The sequence below is a fragment of the Bombus bifarius genome, unplaced genomic scaffold, assembly GCF_011952205.1.
Source record: "Bombus bifarius isolate JDL3187 unplaced genomic scaffold, Bbif_JDL3187 scf7180000007990, whole genome shotgun sequence".
Classification (NCBI taxonomy): Eukaryota; Metazoa; Arthropoda; class Insecta; order Hymenoptera; family Apidae; genus Bombus; species Bombus bifarius.
Window position 1 is genome coordinate 961,828 of NW_022884371.1, and position 13,507 is coordinate 975,334.

The 13,507-nt window shown below is 29.5% G+C and overlaps 5 protein-coding genes across 8 annotated transcripts; 2 read left to right on the plus strand and 3 right to left on the minus strand.

The window, feature by feature from the left end:
- Nucleotide 1: 1 nt before the first annotated feature.
- Nucleotides 2-1,648, minus strand: LOC117205340 (NEDD8-conjugating enzyme UBE2F-like). 2 transcript variants are annotated; one of them, XM_033443650.1, is made up of 5 exons: nucleotides 1,510-1,648; nucleotides 1,034-1,154; nucleotides 787-948; nucleotides 554-715; nucleotides 2-486 (listed from the first exon to the last, which is right to left on the minus strand). In XM_033443650.1, the coding sequence occupies exons 2-5, from the start codon at nucleotides 1,139-1,141 to the stop codon at nucleotides 370-372; spliced, it is 549 nt and encodes a 182-aa protein (XP_033299541.1). In that variant the 5' UTR covers nucleotides 1,142-1,154; nucleotides 1,510-1,648; the 3' UTR covers nucleotides 2-369. The 2 variants fall into 2 exon arrangements, with proteins under 2 accessions (XP_033299541.1, XP_033299539.1); XM_033443648.1 differs by having other exon boundaries at nucleotides 1,424-1,577.
- LOC117205339 lies at nucleotides 1,581-3,465 on the plus strand. Its single transcript, XM_033443647.1, has one exon. It carries the CDS (start codon nucleotides 2,071-2,073, stop codon nucleotides 3,352-3,354), a length of 1,284 nt encoding a protein of 427 aa, XP_033299538.1. The 5' UTR covers nucleotides 1,581-2,070; the 3' UTR covers nucleotides 3,355-3,465.
- Nucleotides 3,466-3,565: 100 nt separating this feature from the next.
- LOC117205341 (vacuolar protein-sorting-associated protein 25) lies at nucleotides 3,566-8,058 on the plus strand. Of its 2 annotated transcripts, XR_004487217.1 has the most exons (5): nucleotides 3,566-3,868; nucleotides 3,980-4,125; nucleotides 4,210-4,428; nucleotides 4,506-4,680; nucleotides 7,975-8,058. XR_004487217.1 is itself a non-coding variant. In XM_033443651.1 (4 exons), the coding sequence occupies exons 1-4, from the start codon at nucleotides 3,819-3,821 to the stop codon at nucleotides 4,616-4,618; spliced, it is 528 nt and encodes a 175-aa protein (XP_033299542.1). In that variant the 5' UTR covers nucleotides 3,566-3,818; the 3' UTR covers nucleotides 4,619-4,683. The 2 variants fall into 2 exon arrangements, 1 of the variants encoding a protein (XP_033299542.1); XM_033443651.1 differs by lacking the exon at nucleotides 7,975-8,058 and having other exon boundaries at nucleotides 4,506-4,683.
- On the minus strand, nucleotides 5,021-10,679 carry LOC117205337 (excitatory amino acid transporter 1). 2 transcript variants are annotated; one of them, XM_033443645.1, is made up of 10 exons: nucleotides 10,206-10,679; nucleotides 7,477-7,745; nucleotides 6,855-7,038; nucleotides 6,743-6,785; nucleotides 6,626-6,665; nucleotides 6,357-6,543; nucleotides 6,052-6,285; nucleotides 5,777-5,968; nucleotides 5,559-5,693; nucleotides 5,021-5,479 (listed from the first exon to the last, which is right to left on the minus strand). In XM_033443645.1, the coding sequence occupies exons 2-10, from the start codon at nucleotides 7,730-7,732 to the stop codon at nucleotides 5,332-5,334; spliced, it is 1,419 nt and encodes a 472-aa protein (XP_033299536.1). In that variant the 5' UTR covers nucleotides 7,733-7,745; nucleotides 10,206-10,679; the 3' UTR covers nucleotides 5,021-5,331. The 2 variants fall into 2 exon arrangements, with proteins under 2 accessions (XP_033299536.1, XP_033299537.1); XM_033443646.1 differs by lacking the exons at nucleotides 7,477-7,745; nucleotides 10,206-10,679 and adding an exon at nucleotides 7,360-7,441.
- Nucleotides 10,680-11,432: 753 nt separating this feature from the next.
- On the minus strand, nucleotides 11,433-13,485 carry LOC117205342 (cyclin-dependent kinases regulatory subunit-like). The gene is made up of 3 exons (XM_033443652.1): nucleotides 13,241-13,485; nucleotides 12,522-12,649; nucleotides 11,433-12,376 (listed from the first exon to the last, which is right to left on the minus strand). The coding sequence occupies exons 1-3, from the start codon at nucleotides 13,294-13,296 to the stop codon at nucleotides 12,321-12,323; spliced, it is 240 nt and encodes a 79-aa protein (XP_033299543.1). The 5' UTR covers nucleotides 13,297-13,485; the 3' UTR covers nucleotides 11,433-12,320.
- Nucleotides 13,486-13,507: the final 22 nt, after the last annotated feature.

The following is a 13,507-nucleotide window of genomic DNA, read 5'->3' on the forward strand; positions in this document are numbered from 1 at the left end:
CTTTATTATTAAATATTGACTTTATTTACAAATTATGGTCTTTCATCATTACAATGCTCCATAAAAAGGATAAGTATATTGTACACATGACATGTTCTCCATTCTCACTCTCTGTACCATTAATTACACAAATTTAACTGCAATGAAGTATCATAACATTCAAAAGCTGCATATAATTAACAGATTCAAATATAAACAAAACAATCTCCCTAGAATAAGAAGAGTAGTACTGAATGATAGTTAAATACAAATTAATCGATATCAAATTAAAAGAACACTTTTAAATCAAATTCGAACTTTCCTCCAAAATAAAATGCTAATTCCATAAACGTACAGTGTCACTGTTATAACATTATCCACTGATCTGAATCATCTTTTTGCATATTGCATAACATAATCCTTAACCTTATTTCGAAAGGACTCCTTATCTTTTACAAATAGATCAGCTGCTTCTCTGTTTAAAGGATCATCAAAATTTAGAAGATCCTGCAGAAGGATATGATTAATTAATATAATCACAGAAACATTTTAAGTAGAATTTTTAAAGACTTACTGTGAAAAGTGAATTCAAACCCCATACAACATCTTTAAGTTTACGAGTCGGTGCCCATCCCATTTCATCTATACTACTCTGCCTTAAAATTGAAAGACATACGTTACCATCCTCATTTATATTAGGATGCCACAATTTTGTTAGGCATTTAACTTTTGGTGGCTAAAATAATTTTGTTAATATCAGACTGATCACAAATACCTATATATAAGTTTTAATGGTGATACACTTACAGCCATATTATATTCTTCAGGTATATAAACTTGGAAATGAAATCTACCTCCAACCCAATATCCTTCATCAGGAACAATCAAGAGACTAAACTCATGTAGACAATCAGGATCTTGAAATTTCACCTGACATGTACTAGGTAATGTTTGCTGCATTTCTTGAACCTAAATGAATGAAAAAATTAAAACAGCTAGTTATAATTTTTTTCCTAATTTCAAAACAATTTCATACATTCTTATCTCATTATACCTCTTTTATTAATAGCTTATCACGGACAGAAACGCGTTTATTATATTCTCTGTTTTTTGAGTTTGATATATCACTATCCTTCTTCAATTTTCCTCTCAAGGTAATCATATTTTTAACAATTCTGAAAGGAATAATAATTTCACAAACGATGAAACGTACTAAAAATTGGAAAAAGAATTAAGAAAAACACAATCCAACACAGTAACAATTCCATTAATCATTTAAGAACAATTGAGGCATTATTCGTATTTATTTGATAACCCCATTTTGATAAATATCAAAGACAAATAAATATTTTAGTAGTTTCAAAGGCTGTTAATTTGTCACTTTACGACATATTATATCCAGAATATTTTTCATATAAGATTAAAAAGTTATATTGTCAAATACCGCTTATGACATTTATTATGGAACAACACGATTTCAAGGTTAGAACTATCGAATAGAGTTCTTTAGTTGGTTTTATTAAACTGTACCTTAGACTATAAATATGGCAATATGGTAATATACGTTTATAATTAACTCAGTGGATCTGCATTTTGTTAATTTTCATCTCAAAACTCTCCCACTATCAAACATTTAAAAGCAAACGGTAAATATTTAAGCGTACTCAAAGTCTAAATCTTGTACTGTAGATGGCAATACTGTTTTTGGTTTTATGTCGGAAGTTTGTTTATAATATAGCAAGATCTAATTGTTGTTTTATGGACAACTTTTATTGAAAAGATTTTTGCTTTTATTGAAACAGATATATATAAAATATAAATTATTAGTGAAGTTTTTATTTATTTACAAATATTTGCAGTGTATAGCGTTCATAATCTACCTAAATATAATAGATCTTACATAATCTTTTATATAAAATGTGAAACGTACACGATGATTGAACAATCAAGAAAAATTTTATATAAAATGATACTTAATCGTATGCATCGCCACTCAATACGGAGAAAGAAAACAATTTTTATAATTGAAGATTTTATATTACATACATACCTTTGTATTTGTACATTTTTATACAAAATTTTATACATAAAATGCTACCTAAATATAACTATTTCTTTTATGCAAATGCATGCCACGTTTGTAAAAAATTTGGGGGAAAAATCTCTTTAAAAAGATGTGGTAATTGCACTATGATCTCTTATTGTTCCAAGGAACACCAAAAAATGCATTGGTCGCAACATAAAGATTTATGCAACGCAATATGCAATATTTTAAAGGACAATCAACTATCAACCTTTTTAAATATTCAACAGAATGTTGATATAAAAGCTTGGACTCAAATGAAAATGAATTTCATGTTACTAGTAGCAATAAAGGTTGGTAGAAAATTAGAGCATTATGAAGAGCAAATGTTCAAATTTCTTAGATTATGTGTTGTGTGTCATGATCAAAATATAAGAGTTCTTGAAGATTGCCCTAATTGTCCAAATACTAGTTTTTGCACAAAGCACAAAGATGATATTGTACATAAAAGATATTGTGATCTGATAAAGTTATGTTTTAATTTAGATGTAATCTCAATAACACATGAGAGAAAGATACCAAAAATGAGAATACCATATCATATAAATCATGTAAATTTACCAAAAAACATGAAAGATTTTATAGATTCTTACATTGAACCATGGAAGAATTCACATATGTCAATAGTAGAGGAAACAATGATTAATTCAGAATATCTTTCACGACCTTTAACATTTCTTTACGCAATGCAAAAATTGCGATATCTTTTGAATGGTAATAGTTTCGTTGTTCATATTATTGCAGCCAATATGATAGACATTGATAGTATAGAACTTTGGGAAATTCTCTTACACTGGTTACCATGCATTACAACAGTACAAATTTTTCTAATAGGACCTGAATTATCTATAGATTCCGTATCAGTGAATCTGTGTAAGGATTGTCAATATGATAATAAACAACTTTTAATTCAAATATGTAGTATGCTTTATGAGAATTATACAAATGATGATTCATATGTGAAACCAGATTTTATTGTTGGATATAATGCAGGAATACATGAATGTGAAGATTTTAGATCTGAAAACTATTCATGGAGACAATCTTTAGAGATAGTAGCTGAACAAAATTGCCCATTGATTCTAACATCTTATACTTCAACAGAAGCAGAAAAAGAACAAATCAGACTCAATGAAGTTTTAAACAATCATGTAAAGTATACATATTTTGAACAGAATCCATTTTCTAGTTTAAGACCATACAGAGATTTTGAAAATGAAGGAATATATTACCAAAACCAATACATAATCATTTATGAAAATTTAAATAGCTACAGTAATCGATATTTCTAGGTTAAATTTGTAATTGATATTATAGGATGTATTTTATACTTAATTTGATATGTTTACATCATTGTTTGTATGAATTTATTGTTAAATAAATGTATAATACTATTTGTAAAACGAGCATTTTTTTAAAGAAAAGTTATCATTTTAGAAATGTTATTAAAATATTTTGATAACTTCATTAATTAGCTTTTGTTTTCTTCACATTTACTTTTTTAGTTTTATAACTGATTAATTTTTCTTGCAATATAGTTTTGATTCTAAGAAAACAATTTCAGAGTGATAAGATAGCCAATCAACCACCCAGCCGCATTCGCGTATATTGTAATTGTAGATGACATATTCAGAAATACTTGTTCCTATTGTTAGAATTTTCAGAAGTATCCTTTTTTGTTATGAAGAATATTTCGGAGGTATAACTACTTGTATCATCGTGTGATTCACATAAGTTTTTTGATATATTAATAATAATGGCAGAAATTGAATGGCCATGGCAATACAGTTTTCCTCCTTTTTTTACGTAAGTATTAATAGGTTATGTTGATCATCTATTTTAAACTATGATTTATGTACATACATAAGCATAGCTTCTGACATTCTATATATTTAAATATTTGATGAAAACTTTCAGACTTCAGCCTCATTCAGATACTAGAGCTAAACAATTAGCAGCATGGAAAAGCTTAATCCTAGAATACTATCGTATAACAAAACAGTCTATTATAGATATAAGAGAAGTGCATTCAAGCCCGTTATTTAATAATACTGCAATTAATCGTATCCTTTTTACAATAACAATGATTGAGTAAAATGATAAACTCATTACTTGCCTACAAATTTATTCCTTAATATATGAAACAGGCAAATTACCATCAGAGGCTATCTTATTGGTATTGGAAGAATTAGCAAGATCAGGGAATGCAAGCCCATTAGATAAGACAAGACAAAGGTGGCTAATTTATTGGCATACTTTGGAAGAATGGGGTGAAATTATTTATAACTGGGCACAAGAGAATGGATTTGTTGGTTCCGTATGTACTTTATTTGAGTTAACACAAGGAGAAGATACAACAAATCAGGGTATGTACTTTTATAAAAGTTGTATTTCAGGAAGATAAGAAAAATTATGATGTAAAACAAATGCTTCCTGTTTTTAGAATTTTATGGACTTGATACAGAAGTATTAATCAGAGCACTTAAAACACTGGAAGGAAATAAGAAAGCAGAATTAATTTTATTTGATGATAATCAAGGCGTTAAGTTCTTTTAGACGCATAATTGTACAAAAGAATTGCTTTGTAAATGTAAATACAAATCTTCGCTATTTTCAAGGTATATATATGTTTATGATTAAACAATCATTTTTAAAGATATAATTAAACAAATTTTAAAGGAATTCATATAATTTAAGAACATGAAACTATAGAAAGAATTCATAATGTATATTTTCAAATATGATTAGAAGAAATTATTCCTAAGATTATATTAATAAAATCTAAATTAATAAATATTATGTATGTACAGAAGTGAAGCAGTATTAAATATAATTTTTATATTAGTTGTATTCTATAAATCTGTGGAATGTTTTAATATAATGGAATATATAATATTTAAAATTTCACATAGAAGAGTAATTGCAATAAAATATTTTTTTTAAATAAGAAAAACTATGTATTTTTAATACATTTATGAACATAAATAAATCAAGGTTTGATCTTTTAAAGTACATTAATACTCGATCACTTTTTTTTGTTAAGTATGCAACAGTAACAATCTTTTTAAGTATCTAACAGCATTCTTGTGATTAAAATACTTTGTAATTACATAATTATGTGTAGATTATCATATAAATTAAAATTAGAGTCAACATGAATATACATTAGTACAAATTATTGACTATAAAGTATATAAAAAATATCATGAACACAGTAAAATTGTGTTCATATAATATCATGGCGAATTTGTAACAAGAAAACTAAAAAATTATGCATCTGCTTTCCTCACTCTGGCTAATTCGATTGTTTCCTCCTGAAGATTTGCACTTGCTTCAAGATCTTTTTTACTTAAATGTTCAATAACACAAGCTCCGAGTGCATCGCATATGACGTTTATTGTGGTTCGGAAACGATCCCTATAGGCGAATTTAACAATTATTTAAAATGTAAAAAATTTTAATTTGATTAATAATTATGCCAAAGGGGATAACTCACAGGAGCCAATCTACTGCAATGATAAGTGTTACATCTTCAGCAGGCAATCCTACAGTATCTAACACCATAACCATTGTAACAAGACCAGCTTGTGGAATGCCAGCAGCTCCAATGCTGGCTGCAGTTGCTGTTATACTACAAAAGTATATCAAACCATCAAAGTTGTTAAGATTTTAAGCTTAAGTTTCAAAGTTCGATTCATTTAATTCAACAATTACCTAACACCAATAACATTGCCGAGAGTCAATGGAATTCTCCTGACTTGAGCTATAAAAATTGCAGCAACAGCTTCGTATAATGCAGTCCCATCCATATTAATGGTAGCACCAATTGGAACAACAAATCTTGTAATTCTCTGGTCTACACCTATATTATCCAAACACTGTATTGTTACTGGCAATGTGGCAGTGCTGTATTCACAGAAATAAATTATTTATAAATCCCAAACTTTTACTGACACGTTTTCTAGAATGAATTAATTCATATAATTCACCTTGATGAGGTACCAAATGCTGTAGCTAAAACTTGAGTCATCTTGCCTATGAGTTTAAATGGCAACTGCTTTGTGCAAATGAAGAATATAACAGAAAGTGTTACACAACCATGAATAATCAAACCTAATAATACTGTAATGAAATATAAACTTAATTGTCCAGCAATAGCACCAATATCCTGAATTTCTAAAAGCTTTGAAGTAACAAGAAAGAACACACCAATTGGGGATGTCCTATAAAAAAATAAAACTTTTTGCATGACTTAAATTAATTAAATAAATAATTTGTTATGTCATTTGCTTACCATATGACCCATTTAGTAATAAGCATTGTTGCTTCAGATAAAGCGTCAAAAAAAGATAAGAGAATTTTTCCTTGTTCACCCATTTTACTAAGAGCTATTCCTAACACAATTCCAAATACAACCAACCCCAAAGTATTCATACCATCTCCATATTTATGACTTATGTCCCAATCTTGTATGTTGTTTACTGGAAAAAATATTAAATTGTTTATAAAATACATTAATATAATCACAATTATAAACAAATTTAATTTAAATGTAATATTTACCCCCTGTTTTATTTTTGGGCTCTATCAGTACTGTGCGGTACTAAAGCACAATATTAATTAATTAAAATTTTTATTATACAATATTAATCAATAATGTTTATAGGAAAATTAATATACCTGAGCAATACAAGCCTGTACAAGATTCGGCGGAAACACATTCCTAAAAATAAAATTTCGTAAAAAAAAATCGAAACTTATTGTAATACAAATGTAATATTTATTGCTATACCTGATTAAATCTAATATTGTGTCTGTAGTTGTAATATCTCTAGTTGGCGCTACATTATTCTTTGCGATCATACCATGTGTACTGTATTCTCCAGGTCTAATAATTAAGACCAAAATTATACCAAGAATTACAGCAGATATTGTCGTTGATGCATAATAGTAAATTGATCTTATACCAATCTTTCCTGTAAATTAAATACATTTCAAAATTTTTATTTCGTTCCTTTAATGATATACTAAGATTAATACGTAATAGTATTTTGCAAAACGTGGATGCTGGAATTGTTACTGTGAGATAACAAATCATCATTTTCAATCGTTTAAACAACGAAAAACAGAATATTAACGGAAAAATGCTGATTCGAGAGAGAGAGAGTATCTATTATTGTTCTTTCTTATATAATTATTAGGTCATTAATGCTTCTAAATTAATAATTTAAAAAGATAGGACATCTGTTATCGGAATTGTTTTTTCTCTGACTAAGCTAAATCACACCAGAAAATACCGGTAATCTGTGTTTTACCAAACCAGGCATCTTCACGTAAACAAGTTTGTACACCCACGCAATCCATTCGTCACAGACGATTATCTGCAAAAAGTATACACATGTTTTTTTAATTACCGGATAAATTAAGATCTAATCCGCCGATTGCGCTAACGATGCTAGCAATGATTAGTGGTAATATAAGCGCTTTGAGCATTCGAAGAAATATGTCTCCCGGAAATTGAATATACATAACTTCGCGCTTTGTCCATGGTTCGTCTCTGACATTTCTTAAGATGAAACCGAAAATCGTACCCGCCACTACAGCGGCTACTGTAAGCATTGTCAGCATGTTTTCTGACATACAACTTCTCCATTTTTTTGGATGAGCCATATCGTCTTTTTTCCTAAAAAAAGCAACAATATTTTTAGTCTTACTTAATACAGCGCGGAATCGATGTAAATTTGCGTCTTGACTAAAATTAACATAACATTTCTCAGAAATATATTACATGAGTCGTTCTAGTAATATGATAATAAGATATTGCTTCAGACAGTTATATATATATAATTATATATATAGTATATGTATGAAAGAGATAGCACCCTAATTACTCTACTATCTTTTTATGCCAGCCTGTCGAAATGTAATGTCGTTCTTATAACTGTAAACATATTAAAATATTTGCACATGTGTGGAAGACCGTGATAAGACTGACATGTGGGAGTGAAATAATGGATAAATATAAGATACTATAGAGTGTTCCAGATTTAAACGTTGGTTGAGATTCATGAACAATTAATGCAGGTAAATATAGACTAATTAATTTTATATTACTAAACGTCTCTAAACATGGTAGTGGTCTGTGCCCCTATTACTATACTATCATAAATTACGCTTTTATCTTGCGGCAGGTATTGTTCTATAATGCAATTACCTTATTTACGTTTTCCATCAATTTTGTTGGTTGCAAATAATCAATTTCTTGAACTTTTTAATTCATAATTTGGCTTATTTAAAATTACATATAAGTTTTATGTATCTTCAATTTTATATGCTGTGTACATTCAGACTTAATTCGAGTAAATTAAAATATTTTTATAACTTTCTGTTACATTAAACTTTTTTATTATCGATAAAATATATTAAGCAATAATTGAAACCGATATTATCAGGGTATTTGTAACATGTTCTTGATCGTAAGTCTAGCAAAATATTCTATAGATGGAATGTACACACAAAACGTATACTTATCCATATAATTACAAAAGTGAACAGAAAAACAGTCCTCAAGGTGTGCTCCAAGACTCATTGATCCTGCATTCTAATCATCATGTTAGATGATGCATAATATAACTTATTATATAACACAAACGATATGAAATATTTATAAATGTTAATTGTTCATTTAAATATTGCCCGCGACACGCATCATGCAAGCATACCCATCATCTGACAGCACCAATTAACCCTACAGTACATGGTGTTAAGTTCATGTTTATTCCCTAATTCCGCAGCATCCGGTATCAAATATTCTTATCATAAAAAACGGTATGGCGTAATTAAATCTATCCAAATTTATTATAAAAGATGCATACATGTTTTTATCAGGAATCTTCGATCAATTAATATTAAACTGATAAAATTAATTAATGAATAAAAATATAAATTAAAACTACAAATTTTCTCGTCATCGTGCTATGTATACATATATGTATGTATGTATATCTCGCAGAAACTGGTATTAACCGGTTTAAACTGTCCTGGAAATCTGCCTTTACGTTCCATCCACTAATAAAATTGTATACTGCAGAAAAATTTGTCATTATTTTTCTTCATGCGCGGTGGAAGTTTTCACACTGATTTCACCAATATGAAAAAGGGAAAAAGAAAAATAAGAGAGACGTAACCGAAACTGATCTCGTGTTGACATAATTATTAAGCAAGATAGAAGATTCGATTTATATGCGCTCCGGGCGAGGGCAAATGAAAGTAGACGATAGGAACCAAATACACGTGCCATTCTTGTTTGAACCGCACATGGCGATAGTAACCGTACGATGAAGAACGCGCGGTGTTCTAAAAATTTGAAACACACTTGATATATTATTCATCAAATGAACAAAGAAGCATGGTAATTATGGATTTATTGTGCGAAGCGCGTATCTATGAGTAAGTCTAAATAAAGATATTCAATACACAGATAACACTGGTGTCACATGTCTAGAAGAAAAGAAAAAATTACATGCGTGGAAAATCGTAATTTCAAGTGTTTGTTTGTCATTTCAAGATAGTAATGACTAAAGAATTTCTTTTTTAGCTTTTTGCAGACTTTTATAAAGGCACAGTTTTCCTTGATTTATAACTGTTTAAAGATACATATACCTTTCTCGATATACAATACATTTTAAAACAATGCCGAAATCAAACATTTTCCGGCCAAATTTTTGCGCGTTCAATTTCTATTTCTCTATTGTGTACGTGGATTGACTATTGTGGAGACAAGATGCGCATTGTATCAAATCATTCGACTCTTTTTACTAGCACAATAGATACATCTAACGATACGCAATGAGAAAAGTCGTAAGTGTTATGTAGATCATAATTACAGTCGGGGCAAAGATGAGCGCAACGAGACACGACTTTATTTACCCTTTGATTCCTGTCACATTGTTTAGACGTTTACCTCCTATATCACTGTTAAAAAAGTAAATTTAAATTATCGCTATCAGGTTTCTATAAAACTACCATGTCATTCAACTACAACGGCTTTCAACCTCGAATGCTTTCATTTCCCTAAGAATGATATATCTCGTATATTTTATAAATATTCGCTTTGGGTATTTATAAAAAAAAATTGACTTACCCGATAAATTAGTTCTATTCACGATTGTGGTCGTCGATAGAAGAAACTGCGTGCGCGGCAATGCGATCGAATCACGTTGCGCGCGTGCTAATTTTTTAATCGGGATGCTGATCACGCTTCGATTTAGAGTACGCGAAATGTTGTTCTTCCCGCGAGCGCGATCGTCGTACTATCGGTACGCTCTGTTCTCGTGGACTGTCGGCGACGGCGACCGGCCCATGAGAACAGAGCCCTTCGTATCGTACGGAATAGTACGGATGCAACCATGTGTGCGTCAGAAATCAACTATCTCTTTCCCTCTCCATCACCCTTTGCTTTTGATATCCCACCTCTCTCTCTCCCTCTATCTTTTTCTCTTTCTCTGTGCCTCGGCATCCTTTTGCCCCCTTTCACCGAACTCCGACTACACTATCCTCCCTCTTCGTCGTTTTTCTTACGTACCTTCACCATGTAGCCGGAGATCCTACGATGTTGCACGCGCGCAAACATACACGCGGTTTGCGAAACCGCGTGTGCCTCAATCGACATATACATTCGAAACTTGAATGAATGGTTATACCTTATATAGTAGACAGTTCGGTAATTGGCACACGTACAAGTCAAACCATAATTATTACGAAATACATATCGTATATTTTTGGATGAAACTGTTAATGAAAAAATGATATAGCGCTGGTATTTTGAATTTCAAAAAAATATATTATTATACATATTATAGCGCAATCTTTTTTTTATTTGATTCGCAGATATTATTTTTAGTTATTTGGTTTAATTATAAAAATGTAAATTAATTTTTTCTAATCTTGATGGATTTCGCTAATCGCTTGCTTCCTTGTTAGAAATGGTAACGAAATTATGTAATAAAAGTGAAACGAACTGTAGCACGCAATATACGTCAGTTCATAAACGATGATTTAATTAATGTAAAATTTACAAAAATTAGTGTGAGAATTACTTGACCGCTAGGGACGATGTTTGTATAATTGGATTGAGGTCAGTCACGTGATTGTGTTAATTATTCTGCCCCTCCTTTCTCGCATATTCGGCTAAATTTGTTTCACTTTTTGTCGCCCAAGAATACAAATGAAGAAACACATGTATCTTGTATCAACGCAATTTGGTTTGCATAATTCTTTGTTGAAAGTTAATTCTGATACAAATAATTACAATACATATCACATATTCGCGAATAAAATTATTTAAGGAAAATAAAATTAAACTGACATGTATTTGTTACAAATGTTTATTTAAGAATGGACAAAGAGTATAGGTTTCATTTAATAAAAATAAGTGAATCATTTAATACTTAGATGTAAAAATTACTTTTCGGAAATACTGATAAAATGTTGCAAGAAATACATATAATTAGAGAGCAGCTTCTAGATAACATTATATGTAAACTAAGAGCAATATGTAATTCTGAATGATATAAAAAATTGTATGGCAAGATATGTAATGAATGCAGAATTTGATACTTAATTATTAATATTGGAATTCTAGATTAAAATCAATGCAACTGGTGAAAACTTAACATTTAAAGATACACTTTTCCACTATATCACTCTTGTTAAACATAAGGAATGATTATTCTAAACATGTAATACTAAAATATACCTTAATAGTTAGTACATTTGTATAAGGCACTTTAATCACAAAATGACAATTTTCTTTACTCAATAAATCCTTAACAGAATAACTAAATCTGCTACAGAACTATGATTTTCAGAAAAGAATCAGAATACTCAAATTTTACTTATTAAATGAAATACCAAGCTGTCATGGTAAATCCAAAATATAAGTACTATTTAAACTGTAATTAAAAACTAAGGGATTTTATAGACATATATACACAATTCTCTTGTTGATTTTTTGGAATGACACATTAAAAGGAAAAATTAAAACAATGAATTACGTTATTTCCACAAAGAATTTAGAAAGAACAAAATTGTTACTCTGTCTCAGTGAATTTTAAATATAAATTTATCAACTTAACATTGCATTTATATTGATTTTACAAGCCACTAGAATGATCAGCTGCTATAATTGAGTTGTTTTATGAATATTAACAATGATTTGGAGTATTATTTACAAATTGTTACAATGCTGTCAGTACAATCAATTTTCTGGTGGTGGAGATGTTATTTTCCTTTTAAAGAGTAAAATATGAGGTTCTGAAACACAAGTATTTACCAATTAAAATACTTCTACTAATCTTCTATTAAAAATTTATTTTGTAAATACAATTTAAAGTAAAGAGCAGGGGATAATAATAAAATTTGAATAGTATATAATAAAGAATTCAACCAGTTGGCATACCTGGCTTATGAATCATATAATGAACCCATCCTTGACTTTGTTGAACACCAATAGCTCTCCACTCTTGTTCCGAGAGGAGATGAGTAGTTGGAACCAATTTAATCATTTCTTTTGGTAGTACTACATGCCTAATAAAAGAACCATAAGTAATATATACATACATCCATATATGTATTACCAATAATCTTATGTTTTTATTTATACACTGTTTTTAAAATGGTGGATTTTAATAAACAAAATAGTAGTGCAAAAGAAATTTGTAACATACTGTAAAATGTGGCAATTAGAAAGTACTTTTTTAAGTAAAAATATACATATTTCAATAAGAAAGATCATGAAATTTGCATGACTGTATTAACATTTTATAATATTCTATCTTTCTTTTCATTTCTCCATCCCAATTTCAATATTGTTTAAGAGTGGATAGGCTACTAAGCAAACAAAAGAACGTGCCAGACGGCCATTTAAATGATACGTTACCTCTGCATCCAAAAATTAGACAAAGAAGTTACGGAATTAGGTATATAAAATACAACGAAATGAATACATTCCTCATTATAAGAAAATTTTCGAATGATATCATTAAGAAAATATCAATATGAATATATAATAAGAAAGTGTATACTTGTACATATAGCAAAACGATTCAAAATGGCACATTTGGCCAAAATCGAAATCTAAATGAGACATTATAATATGCTGCTGTTATTTATACCAACCTATATTCGTATTTATCATCGTAGTATTTATCTGAATAATACATCTTGTTCGACATCTTGATCCAATCAGAATTATCACAAATGCTCGAGGCAATTCACCACTAAACACTATAAAACGCAGCCGAGTGTTTTCGAAAACCTTCCTTCTACAACGTATACCCACAAATTTGAAAGTTAACGGATGTAACATCAAGAAGAGTGGAAGAAAGCTACTCCCTAGTCATTGACAGTTCATTAAAAAATGATTATATGAAAAAAATAGAAACA